The sequence below is a fragment of the Typopeltis vanoorti genome, chromosome 20 (genome assembly GCF_054136105.1).
Source record: "Typopeltis vanoorti isolate ZY-2024b chromosome 20, IOZ_Tvanoo_1.0, whole genome shotgun sequence".
Taxonomy (NCBI): Eukaryota; Metazoa; Arthropoda; class Arachnida; order Uropygi; family Thelyphonidae; genus Typopeltis; species Typopeltis vanoorti.
In genome coordinates, this window is record NC_143568.1 from 109,816,566 (window position 1) to 109,830,583 (window position 14,018).

General features: G+C 36.3%; 1 protein-coding gene across 1 annotated transcript in view; it reads left to right on the forward strand.

The window, feature by feature from the left end:
- hob (bridge-like lipid transfer protein family member hobbit) overlaps positions 1-14,018 on the forward strand; it is an 844,941-nt gene that overhangs the window by 614,772 nt on the left and 216,151 nt on the right. Inside the window, exon 35 of the mRNA XM_090409957.1 lies at positions 7,500-7,555. Coding sequence (XP_090266083.1) covers positions 7,500-7,555 — 56 coding nt within the window. The remainder of the gene's footprint in view (positions 1-7,499; positions 7,556-14,018) is intronic.

Sequence of the window (14,018 nt, forward strand, 5' to 3'; positions counted from 1 at the left end):
ACATAAAGTTAAAGGAAATTTTGGAAGAATTTTTATTTTGTGATCAACTAGAACTGACAGCCAAAGGAATTGATGTTTTTAATTACATTAAAAACTTTTTCCTGAAACATCAAATACCATTGGATGTGATCAGCTCAGTATGTACTGATGGTCCATCTGCGATGTTAGGCAATAATTCCGGTTTTTTTGTTGCCTATATCAAAATAGAAGTACCGCAAGTTACAATAACACATTTCATGTTGCACCGCATGCACTTAAAAAAATATTTAGCTACAGCGGTAAACATAGTAAATTATATTCGAGGACAGGTGCTTAACCATTGTATATTTTGTGCTTTTTTTTGCGAAGAAATCAGTGCTAACCATAGTGTGCTTCTTTATCACACTGACATAAGATGGCTCTCCAAGGGACGTATGCTTACCAGGGTTTTTGTAATTTAGTTCAACACTTTGAAAGAAGAGATGCAGTCATTCGATTGGCCTACTTAGCAGATATTTTCGCTCACCTAAATGAATGAAATATATCAATGCAAGGATATGGTAAGAACATAATAACATCCAGTGAAAAATTATTAGCTTTTATTGAAAAACTAAAAATTTGGATATGTCTAGTTGAAAATGGTAATTTTGCAAACTTTCCCCTTGCTTGATGAAATTGTTCTGGAAATTGTAATACATTTACAACAATTGATTGATTCTTTTCATGGATATTATTCCATGGGAGATGTTGGCAAAGAGCAGAGGTGGATACTGGATTTTCTTTTTCATTTTAATTCTATAAACGATGGTAATTTAATAAAAGATGATCTTATTGAAATGCGAGCCAATGCTCGCAGTTATTCAAATGGAATTTGAAAAATTTGATTTAGAACAATTCTGGTGTACTCAGAATCATTTCCATAACTGGTGAAGGCAGCATTGCAGACACTTCTACCATTTGCTACCACCTATCTTTGCAAAATGCGATTTTCATCACTTTTGCACATAAAAACAAAACCCAAAATCGCTTAAATGCAAGTGATGATATGCACGTAGCCCTTTTGAAACAGGAAACTCATTTTCACAATATTATTATGAAAAAGCAACACTAAATTAGTCACTAAAAATTGATATGTTATTTTGATTTTATGTTGATACATATATGTATATGTATTTTTCAATAAATTGTTTTGCAATAAATTTTCTTTTCTAGCAAATAAATTTTATTTTCTAGCAAAATAAAACACATTTTTCAAGGGGGTGTGAGAATGTAAATTAAGTTCATTGGGGTGCAAGCCAGTAAAAAAGGTTAAGAACCATTGGTCTAGAGTGATTGAATTTGCGGTTGCAGTTTCGATTTACACATCAATTTACACAATTCAGCACATCCAAAAGTTTAACAACCTGTGTAAATCAAAACTACAAATTCAACTGCTCCAGAGTAGTCAATCTATCTTCAAAAAGACTCAACGAAGATGCCATCAGTACCCTAAGCCTCGGCCACAATTTTGCCATCACACCGAAAGAAGTGCCAGTGCTAGATATAATGTATAACATTGAACGCAGAATCTGTTGCTTAGCGCCGGAAATAGCCAATAACATCAGATTTGATGTCGCCAATATCCTTGCCCAGTCATCGCCTCCAAAAGTAACTTATCGTCCAGCCAATTCACTGCTCTCAGAAAATTATGGTAAGAAAAAAGTATCTCATCACCAGAGCGGATAAGGGTAATGTCACAGTCATCTTTAATGCCATGGAATATAATAGAAAAATGGAGATTATCCTCCGAGATCGCGCAACCTACATCCCACTAGAACATGATCCCACAAAAACACAAGTTAAAAAAATTAAAAAACTTGATTAAAAAAAGTATCCTCCTGACATTACAAAAAAACTCAAACTTTTCTGTTCTCATCCTCCATGAATTACCAAAAATCCACAAACCTAATCCCCCCCCCCCCATGACCTATAGTAGATGCCACTAACGCACCGTGCTACAAACTGTCAAAACAGCTGGCTAACTCTCTGACTCCTCCCGCTCACTGGACTTACCACATCCTATATAATAAACTCTTCCCATTTTAAAATCCTGATAGAAAATCTAACTTTAAATAATACAGACATATTGGTAAGCTTTGACATCACCTCACTTGTTTACCAATATTCTCTTAAGTGATACCTTAACACTCTTAGAAAACGTTTTTTATTCTGACATCTTAGAACTCTTTTCCTTTGCCATCAATTCTGTTTTTTTTTTTTTTTCTTTTCTTGGAAGAACAAAATTTACAAACAGATAGAGGAAACCACCATGGGTTCCTCCTCACCCTTGCCAGTTTTTCTAATCTAATCCTGTGACCTCATCTTTAAGAGGGTTGCAGCTGATCAACAGTCTGCTTCCGTGCTTCTCTATCTCTTGCTTCTGTAAGATTCTTGCCCTTCCAATCTTTGATGTTGTCTTTCCATTGCAGTTGGGGTCTTCCTCTCCTTCCCTCCACCATTCCTTGCAATACTATTCTGGGAAGCTCTCCAGAAGAACCCCTCATTAAATGTCCTGCAAATACTATTTTTCTTCTTTGGATACTAGCCATATAGTCTCTTTTCATTTTGAATCTTTTAAGAACCTCTTCATTGCTCAGAAAATTATGGTAAAAAAAAAGTATCTCATCACCAGAGCGGATAAGAGTAATGGTCACTCATCTCCTTATTGATTGTCCAGGACTCGCATCTATATGTCCCACACTCCAGATCATTGTCTTGATCATTGAGGATTCTTACTTTTAACTGTTTGTTCAGATTTCTGTTTCCTCATATGTGGTGTATTTGGAAAAATGCTACTTTTGCTTTTTTAATTCTGTTCTTAATTTCATAATTAGATCTATTGTCTTCTGTTATCCAACTCCCAAGGTGTTCAAAACTTTTTACATTTTCTATTCTTTGTCCATTCAAAGTGATTTCTATCCCATCATTTCCTTTCCTTGAAATCTTCATCACTTTTATCTTCTGAATGTTTATTTTCATTTTATATCTCTCATTTCCAACCCTGTTCAGTCTGTTCAAAATTCTTTGCAAGCCTTTCTCTGTTTTCCTCATAAGTACAATGTCATCTGCATATCTTATATTATTATCAGATGTCCATTTATCTTTATTCCATCAGATCTTCCAAGGTCTCCCTTATTATCCATTCACAATAGACATTAAAAAGGAGTGGGGACATCCCACACACCCTTACCTCACACCCTTTCTAATGAGGATCCATTCAGTATCCTCTCCTTCAAATCTGACCCTGGCTTCTGGAGTTTTGTATATTCTGAACAAAATTCTCATACTATTTTTATCTATCTCTATTTTATGCAAATATCCATGATGTGTTCTAAATTTGGCCTCATGGCCCAGACACATTAGACCCCTTCCTTAGTCACCTCAACAGCCTACAATGGAAAAGGAAAATAACAATAGTTTACCCTTCCTAGGCACCTTAGTTACATGCCTTCCTAATGGTACACTTTCACAGTATATAGAAAATCTATGCACATACAAATACATTCATGAACTCTCCCACCACCCCTCTCAACACCATGGTATCATTAAAGCTCTAACAAAGAGAGCTCACAATCTTTGTACCAGTGGAACCACCCTTTCAACTGAACTCAACCACATATGCAACACCTTCCTCTCCAATGGCTACAGTGATTACAGTATTAAAAAAAAATCAATTCCTCCCCCATTTCCCAGCCATCTCTTCAGAAGGAGTTCAGAAATGCCATCACCATACCCTACATCTGTAGCACATCAGAAAAAATAGCCAAGATCTTAAAAAAGTACAACCTCCACACAGCATTTAAGCCCCACTGCAAACTTGCTACCCTTATCCATTCTACCAAAGATCAGCTCCCTTCTCTCTCTCTCTCTCAGTGCCTGGAGTTTATTAAAGTACCATGTTCCTGTTGGACAGACAGGTAGATCAGTAACCATCCTCTTAGAGGAACACGAATCATACATCTGCAACCACGACTATGGTCAGTCTGGCCTGGCAGACCATGTTTTGGATACAACCCACAAGATCTCCTGAAAAAACCACCATGCTCCACCACAGTAAATTCAAAAAAGAAAGACTATTTTTAGAATCTGCAGCAGCACTTAGAAATCAACCAAATCTAAATAAATATGGTTGCATTAAACTTCTGAAAATTTGGGAAACATTAATTATCAGAGATCCCACCTTACATTCTAGGCCATCTACAATCGTCCATAGAGGGCACACCACCTAGATAGGACTTTAGAGTCACCCGCAGGTTTAGCTTGTGTATTGTTTATTTGAGTGTATGTTACATTAGTATTTTGTAATACCTGAAGATGCCTCAGTGACTGAGATAAAATATTGGAAGTCTTAAAATCAATTTTAATCCTTTCCGAGTGCTGTATGCATTCCATTAAGCCTCCAACATAATGTCCTCATAGCACTTAAGCCTCAGTACACGGAATCTTGTCAAATGCTTTTGCATAGTCTGGCAATATCATGGCATAGCTATTTCTCTTATCTACTTTAGCTATTACTTTTGAAGTTATTAATTGAAATTTCTTATTCTCCTTCATTTATGCTTTATTTCTCTTTGTTAACATTAACTTTTGAAACTTGAAATGCTTTGATTGCTATAGATATTATATTGGATTAAAATATTTAATTTTTGCCTGTTGTGATGTGATAATCCATTAAACTTATATTACCAAGGTAAATGAGTAGTATGCATAAGCTAGAAACTTGACAAGCAATGCTAAAGAAGCAAAAAATGAGATAATGAGAGAAAACTAGATTACCTTACCAGACTAGAGAAATTTCTATTTTTGTGTGTGTGTGTGTGTGTGTGTGTGTGTGTGTGTGTGTGTGTGTGTGTGTGCATGGCAAAAAAAAGGGAAGGTTACATTCACTTTGATTGTCAGCGTTACAATGAAATGATGTAATGCCTGATCCTGGTGAATGAAAAGATGAGAGGGTAGAGGTAGATGAGCTGAGTGCAGATAGTGCAAAATTGAAATACAAGTTTAAATTTATGATTTGATCAAAGGCCTTTGTTAAATACCACATTGTATGTTATTGCATCACATTAGACAGCTGGGAATGGATATTAAGCAGATAGTAGGGGAACTTTCTGAGGAACTGAGTTTAAAAGAATCACAATGTGTGTGTATTGAAGGGGATACCACAGTGCTCTGTGCTTGGTTCCATTGCTGTTTAATATTTATATTAATACTAATGCAAATGATTTGAAGGGAGAAATGCAGTTTGCTAGTTATGTAAATTTGGGAAGCACAATTTTGGTGGGTTTACAATCCAGAAAATTAAAGAAACAAAGTATAATTTATATATATTAGTTGGCTAATATAATATAATCACGCCTAAATTTCCCCCTGATAAATTTGAATTATTTAAATTTACTATGAATGCAGGTTACTTTACATCAGGAGGATTAATGGTACTGCTGTGTTCCCCCCCCCCCCCCCAATTAGCAAATTTTTATGTGGAACACTTTGAAACAAAGTACTTACCACAGCTACATACAATCCACTAATGTGCTTACGCTATGTAGATGATGTGTTTGCCATCTGACCCCATGGACAAGACTCTTTGGATGCTTTTGTCACCTACCTAAACAGCCAACACCCCAAAATCCACTTCACAGTAGTAAAAGAATCGAATAACTGTTTACCATTTCTTGACGCATTAGTCAACTGCCTTTCAGATGGATCATTTATCTTTTTCCATTTACAGAAAGCCTACACATACAGGAGGATACTACATAAACAATCACATCATCATCATCCAGTCCAACAGTATGGCATTTTAAAAACACTTACACACAGAGCCGTTTGTTCTAATGATACCGCTCTGACCGCAGAACTCAAATATCTGCGCCATATATTCTTGGCCAATGGCTATAATCCCTACAAAACAGATAAAATACTACATAGTCCCATTACTCTGCCTTCCCTTAATACACAAGAACACAACATGACCACCTCTATTCCCTATGTCAGAGGTACATCAGAAAAGATAGCCAAAGTATTGATGAAACATGGCCTTCGCACCACTTTCAAACCTCATGTCAAGCTGGCAACTCTGATCCACTCACCTAAGGATAAACTTCACCCTTTAGCACACCCAGGAATGTATGAAGTTCCCTGTGACTTGGCCTATTATGGGCAAACAGGAAGATCAGTTAACAACTGCCTGTAAGAACATGAAAAATACATTCGCTACTACTACTATGGCAAGTCAGGACTGGCAAGCCATGCTTTGGACACTCCTTCACACAGGATTAGATGGAAGAAAATGAATATACTATTTAGGAGTGGGTACAGATCGGTAAGATTATTTTTGAGTCAGCAATGGCTTTGAAGAATTCTCCCAAGCTCAACAAATATGGTTGCATTAATTTGCCAAAATTTTGGAAGACTGTTATCCTAAGAGAAACTCCTGCATAGCTGGTTTTTTTTTTTTTTTTTTTCATTAGAGGGCACCAAAAATAGGACTTTAGATCTTTTGTCCATTGCAATTATATTGTTTCACTCACTCACTGTCGCATGTACAAGTGTGTTGTGCTCTGATGATGCTGAGTTGAAATTCAGCGAAATATAAGTAGTTAATAAAACATTGTGTTGTTAATTGTTGTTGGTGTTGTTAATACGGTTAAAAAATAAGTCATGAATAACAGTCAACACCTAAGCTTATCTGTTAGATCTTCTTAGTCATTTTTTGTTCTACTTGCCACATGTCAAAAGAATGCATTAGAATTTTTCTTAGCTTGATTAGTTAATTTCCTCTTATACTGCACTTTTGCTGTCTTTACCAACTGAGCCACTTTTCTTGCCTTCTCCTTGTACTCTTCATGCAACTGATTATTACCAACATTCATGTTGTGTTGTCTTCTTCCAGATTTCATGCATAATCTCTTCATTTATCCATTTTAGTCCTACCTAGCTTAGCCTTTTCATCTTTGGAATACACTCAGACACAACTACTATATAGCTCTTGATCTAGATTTTGCCATTTTTAATGGCAAAATCTAGTAAAATGCAAAATTTCACTGACTTCACATATTTTAGCAAAGATACTAAGTAAAAAATTTCATATATTTCAGAATGATACTAATACCTGCCTGGTTGGCCAAGTGGTCATACCCCTCTCCAACCAGCAGGTCATGTGTTGGAATCCCACTGTGGTCATGGATGTTTATAAAAGCTGTTCTCTACCTTGTGTAACTCCTTGAGTTAATATGGCTCATCTTTAAAAAAGAATTTAAAAAAAAAAAAAAAGTAGGTGCTTGTATGTCTTGCTATAAATGTACTTAAATATGCAAGGCTGTTCATGTATGAAAAAATTATTAAATATATTACCAGTTTTTTATTATAGATTAATATTAAATTACATTACTTTCTAGATTTATTAGACCCTTTTAAAATTGGAAATAAACTGCATATTTTCTTTACCATATATAATAACCGTAAATTACATTATTTTCCAGACAAACAAGTCTCTTTATGCTCCTGTCGAAAGAAGTTATTTCCTTAGTGTGAAGAGGTAATCATCATTTTTAATTTTTCACGTTTTTATATCTTCACTGTAATATTTCTAAATGTTTCATCTATCTTCCCTCTTTTTAGCTACCTAAAAATATTGAACAACTGAAATAATAATTAACAACAGTTAATAAATTAATTCACATTAATTAATATTTTCATTTTAACTTGTGAATATTTTAATAGTACAAAATGCTATGTTAATTGTATGAAAGCGAGAGTGGTGTGAGAGCGTGTCATAAATGTTTTGTTTGCGAGTGCAAGAAATCGAAGTCATGTGGAAAGCGGGAAAATTAAATAATAAATATTAATGATGTAAGAAAAGATAACAAAAGTGTTCTGGCAAATTATTATCACTATTATTAACATCTGACCTCCATGGAATTAGAGACTCATTGTGGGAAGTACACACTATTGCACACAATGCTCATCTAACCATGCTTTAAACTGATTCAGTGTGTCTACATTCACAACACACTCAGGTAAAACATTCCACTCACCAACCACTCTCCACCATGCAAAGAACCTTCTCCTCACTCCTCTGCTCACACCATCCTTATACAGTTCCAATAATGGCCTATTATTCCCCCCCCCTCCCATTCTATGAAAAATCTCTTCCATCTCCCCCTCCTATTCACAAGGCTTTGCAGCTTACATTCTCTCAATCTGTCCTCATACTCCATTCCAAAGACCACTGACTACCTTTGTGAATCTTCTCTGAACCCTTTCCAAAATATCCTCGTCACCACGAAAACCCGGTGACCAAATCTGTGCACAATAATCCATTTAAGGCCTGATTAAGGTCTTATACAATGGCATCATACCTTCTCTGTTTCTGCATGTTAGTGTCCTCCACATCAGATGATTGCCATTATCCGATGTGACATCTTTACAACTTGTGCAATGGGGCCCCTGAATTTCAGGTCCTTGTCCACCATCACAACTAGATCTCTCATCTCTTCTACTTCCTTTAAAGTTTCCCCACCAAGTGTATACTTTGCATCCCATTGTTTCTTACCAAATCTCAAAGCCTTACACTTTGCAACATTGAACTGATATTTCCACTTACCTGCCCATTCATGCAATCTATTCAAGTCCTCTTGTAAGATCATAACATCCGCTTGACTCCACATTGCTCTCCCCAGTTTTGCGTCATCTGCAAACAGCTGCATATCACTAGTTAAACCCATCCCAATATCATTAACATACAAATTGCACAACAATGGTCCCAAAACTGACTCCTGCAATATACCACTAGTGACCTTCCTCTTTTGGGATGCTGCATTTCCAAATACAACTTTCTGATACCTATCTGACAGCCAGTCACTGATCCAACTCAGAAGCCTGTTATCCAATCCCATCTATTTAAATTTATTTACCAGCTTGTCATTGTGGCAGTCTATCAAAAGCTTTTGCAAAATCCAAGTACACTACTGTATATGCATCTATCCTGTCCAAGGTGTTTGTCACCTTGTTGTAGTACATAAGTAAGTTAGTGAAACATGATCTCCATTTAAAAAAAAACCATGCTGATAACCACAGAGAATACTGCTGTTATCAACTCATTTCTGTATCCTAATTCTCACCAATCTCTCCAGAACCTTCACCACAATTCCAGATATACCAATCAGCCTATAATTTGAAGCTACAGCTTTATCGCCATCATTTTACCCTCCTTCCACTCCCTTTGGAACCTGTGCTTTTGTATGACTCTTATTAAACAGGCATGCCAATGCTGCTGCCAATTCCCTGGAGCATTCCCTTAAGATGCATGATGATATATCATCAAATCCTATCTCCTTATTGACATCAAGGTTATTTCCTCAAATACCTTCTGCTCACTCACAATTAAGCTATCCTCTCCTATGTCTTCTACACTTATGTTCCTCATGATTCCACCCTGAATGAAGCACCCTTATAAATTGATCACTGAATACCTCAACAATGTCTTCTGCAGCAGTTAAACATCTTCTTACCATGATCATTCTTCCTTCTACTTGCCACATATCTAAAAAAACTCTCTAGGATTTTTCTTCACCTGATTTGCTAATTTCTGCTCATCCTACACTTTTGTTTTCCTAACTAACTGAGTCACTCTCCTGGGTTGTTCTTTATACTCTTCATGTAACTGATTATTACCATTATTCATCTTTTACTTCATCCAAAGTACCTTCTTTTTTTTTTTTTTTTTTCCCAGGTTTCATGCTTAAGCTCCACATTTATCTATTTTACACCTACCTTATTCAGCCTTTTGGCCTTTGGAATACATTCACACATTGATACTGATATGTATTTCTTTGTCAGTTCCCATGCAGCATTTATTTCCTTGCCTCTGACTCCTCATTCTATGTTATAACTCCAAGCTTGTCATAATCACCAGTCTTATAATGCCACATATATCCTTTCCTCACAAAAGTCTGCATATGACTAGCCACAGCACAGGTGATCACTTCATGATCACTTCCACCGACTTCAGGAAAGTGTGAAAGTGTAAAACCTTTCTCACAATTACTAGAGTTCTAGATCCTTGTGTGCCCTCCTGCATGTGCTGCCTGAGATAGTTCTTACTTGAGAATTCAAGAAATTAATTTTCCTTATTCCCAAATGATTCTTCATTCCAATCTGTACTGCCATAATTAAAATCACCCATAATAATTACCCTTCCTTTGTTCACTAAGCCAATTTGTTTATACATTTCTTCATCACCACCCTCCACATTCTTAGGCCTATAGCAATATCCAACTAAATATGTCTTCCTGTCAACCTCCATGCTACATCACACTGCCTCATAACCATTGTCACTATTTTCCTCTTTCGTGTCTACCTTATGTGGACATAATTCCTATGCTATCATCAGCACCACTCCCCCCCCCCTTCGTGTTCTTTCTATCTTCACAAAAAATACTGTATCCTTCCATTTCTATTCCTGTTAGAATATCATCTGCATTCAACCATGTTTCACTTATTCCAATGATTTTGGGTTTAATAAACTAGATTGGTGAAACCGTTTCATCTCCCTTATTTCTGATACTTCTGGCATTTGTAAACAAACACAGTAATTTGTTTTTATATCTATAACAACCCTATCCAAGCCATTTGTTGGTTGCAATTTCCCCACCACACCTGCCCAATCACCTTTATTACTACTTACCACATGTATTTGCTCAATCTCAACTTCCCCACCTACATTGCAATACAGTAAACCCTCGATTTAACGGACTAATAGGGGCTAAGGTGGTGTCCGTTAAATCGAAAGTCCATTAAATCGCGAATTTTTTAAAATAAAAATATCTGTAACATTATACTGCAATTTTATCAGTATTAGCACTGTAATAAAAAAATTGTTTTATACACACTTTTAGATATATAAATCCTTTATATTGTTATTTTTTTGTTTGTTTCTGATAGTCTACAAATCGGTAACATTGACAAAATTTACTTGATAGCTGAAGGTTACTGTGAATGAGTAGGCATGTATGTTTTTTGTAATGAAGACCTAAATGTATGTTTTAAAAACATACTGCTGCAGAAAGTAATGGCACGCGACAAAAGAACCAATTATAGCGCCATTGGTGTGATCAAGTGCTAATCATTCGGCAAACATGTTTTATGAGCAGTGACTCATTTATGTCAGCTAAATTACTACTCTGTTTTTCCAACATATGAGGCCTATTCGCCAAAATTTTTCAAAAATAACAGGAAATTAATAAAAAAAAATAACCTGTTAATTTAATTATAAGCAAATCTTGGTTAAAAATATTTTAAAATTAACAGGGTGTCAATTTTCACATGTGACATAGGACCGGAAATTTTGTCCATTAAATCGAGTGTTTACCGTATACTTCATCTTCATACACACATTCACTGCCACTTTCAACATCCACTCTCCCTATGCCATCTCTCTGTCCACCCAGGCTCTCTCCTTTTCCCTCTTCCTCTTGCATTGCCGTTCTTTCTTCATCTATCACACTACTACCATTTCCACTGCCAAGCACTTCTGTCTCTTCTATACCACTCTCCTGATTTTTCCCTTCATATTTTTTTGATCTCTTGCACACAACATGCTGTACTTCTCATCCAGCAACACTTTCTCCAGTGCACTCACTCCAAAACCATTCAAATGCAACCCATCACGCCTGTATAATTTCATTCTTCCCTTAAACACATGCCATACATCCATGCTATACTCCCTTCTCCTCACACAGCTCCACTAGCATACCATTAATGATTTTGGCTCTCTGTCACAACTCATCATTGTCATACCTCGACAACACTCTGACAATCTTTCCTACTACATTTATCTTTCACTCTTCTCAATAGCCTCCTGATATTCGCCCTCACATCCTCTTGTCCACTTAGATCATTTTTTCCCACAATCATGACTAACTCTCTTACTCGTTTCTTCCTCATATCCAATGCCTTACTTATTCTAGTCATTCTCCTTCCTGGATAGCAGACCTTATGAACTCTCTCAGTAACTAGTCCTCTAACTATGGAATCTCCATCTACTGCTATCCTGGAATCATTCATCACCTCTTTTACTCTTTTTTCTTTCATTCTATTCTCGTGCACACTTTCCTTAGTTTCCACTAGTTATCTAACATCACTCTGCATATTCCTCATTTCATTTTTCATTTTCAATAACTGTTTCATCAAATCTTGCATTCCAACAATTTCACTCTCTCTCTCTCACTCCCACAGGCTCACTACCTCTGGTTCTGCCATACCTTACTTCTGTTTCCTCATTCATACTTTCTTTTGCTTCTACATTCTTGCATCCTTTCACTCCCTCAGTTTCATTTCCGTTTCTTTCATATACACCATCTATCTTTTCAGTCAGTTTCACATTCATTGCCTCGTGGTCTAATAATATATCGTGCTTCCAACAAATCCATGCTTTTTCTCGTCTCTTGTTCATTCTCTCTCTCTCTCCACAAACACATCTTTTACACTTCACCATGCATACATATTGCACTCACGACATCAAATCATTTTTGAGAATTCTATGCCATTTACGCCACCTGATTTTTGCAGCTCTTGCCTAGTCACACTGGTTGACTCCCTCATGGTTGACCTCTTGACCACCATCGTGTTATACTTAAGAAAAGGTAATTTCAACTAATAAATCAGGCAGAAATCATGCCAAAAATCGCACAGACACACTTCGTTATCAAAAATAAATAGTAACCCTAAAAATTCATAAAATATTGCCAAATTGCCAATTATTACTCAAAATAGCACTTAATTTACCAGAGCTCTTTCCAGCACTCCAATACAAAATGTGGAAGTAGTGAATGATGATGCACAAAATATAAATGAGAGTATGAAAGAAGTGGCTGAAAGTAATATGGATGATGAGGTGACAGTAAGAATTGAAATAGCACCTAAGTGGCACTATTTCACAATTATGCTATAAGCACAAACTTAAATGATATATACCACCCACATACATCTAAACCTAGCCTCCTGTTTTGTGATCACCATCCAAATTTCAGATACAATAACCGTAGTCCACCTTATTCATCCAATTTACACTGTTTTGTTTCCTTCAGCCAGAATGGTTATATATGTGCTTTGGGCAATGTAATATTCTTTGCCAGAGGATGCCAAATTTTAAATCTCGATTTTGACCTTCTGTGAATTAAGATTTCCTCATACTATTATGTATTATTCATGTGCTGTCTGTGCTATTCCCCTAGTCCTGAAAATTGTTCTGACCTCTTTGCTTCTTATCCTTTACGTTTAATTTCCTTCAGTCCCCAACTACTAAACTGTGAAGCAGTATTCCTTGTTGACTTAATATATCCACAAATGTAAATAACTTCCTTTTCCAGTTCTTCTGACAAGCCAGAAGAGAAGGTGAGGTACTTGCCATAATCCATGTTCTAAAGTCAGTTGTCCATCTACCAACTAGAATATCAGACAGTTTTCTCCACTCACCCAGTGCTTTAGAACCTTTCTTAACCAATTCTCCGTACAATTACACTTCTGAGTCCACCTCTCCTCTCAGTGACTCAGAACATAGTGTCATATATGTCATCTCTAGTTAAATGTCTTTTATTCAGCCTCATATACTTGGGCAGAACAACATTGTCATGTGAGAAAGGTCTATGACTTCTACTCCTCCTTTTCATGGTCAGACTACTACTGTGTTTCTACTCTCCAGATATCTGCTTCGATTGAGTTGCAGAAATTATTCATGTTGGAATAATGCCTTCATTTCCAGTCCATTCAGAATTCCTCCCAAATATTCAACTCATGGTTTTTATGAGAAGTGTGCTGAGGCAGTCCAAAAGAGAAAAACAGCATATTGCAAGTGGCTTGAGGCAGAAACTAGCTTCATACTCAGCATATGCTGCTGCCTGCAACAATTGCAAAACAACTGGTAACAAATCTAAGTCAAACTTTGAACAATAAATGCAGAAAATTTGCCTCTTGCACAAATTAGTAGCTGTACTTTTAGT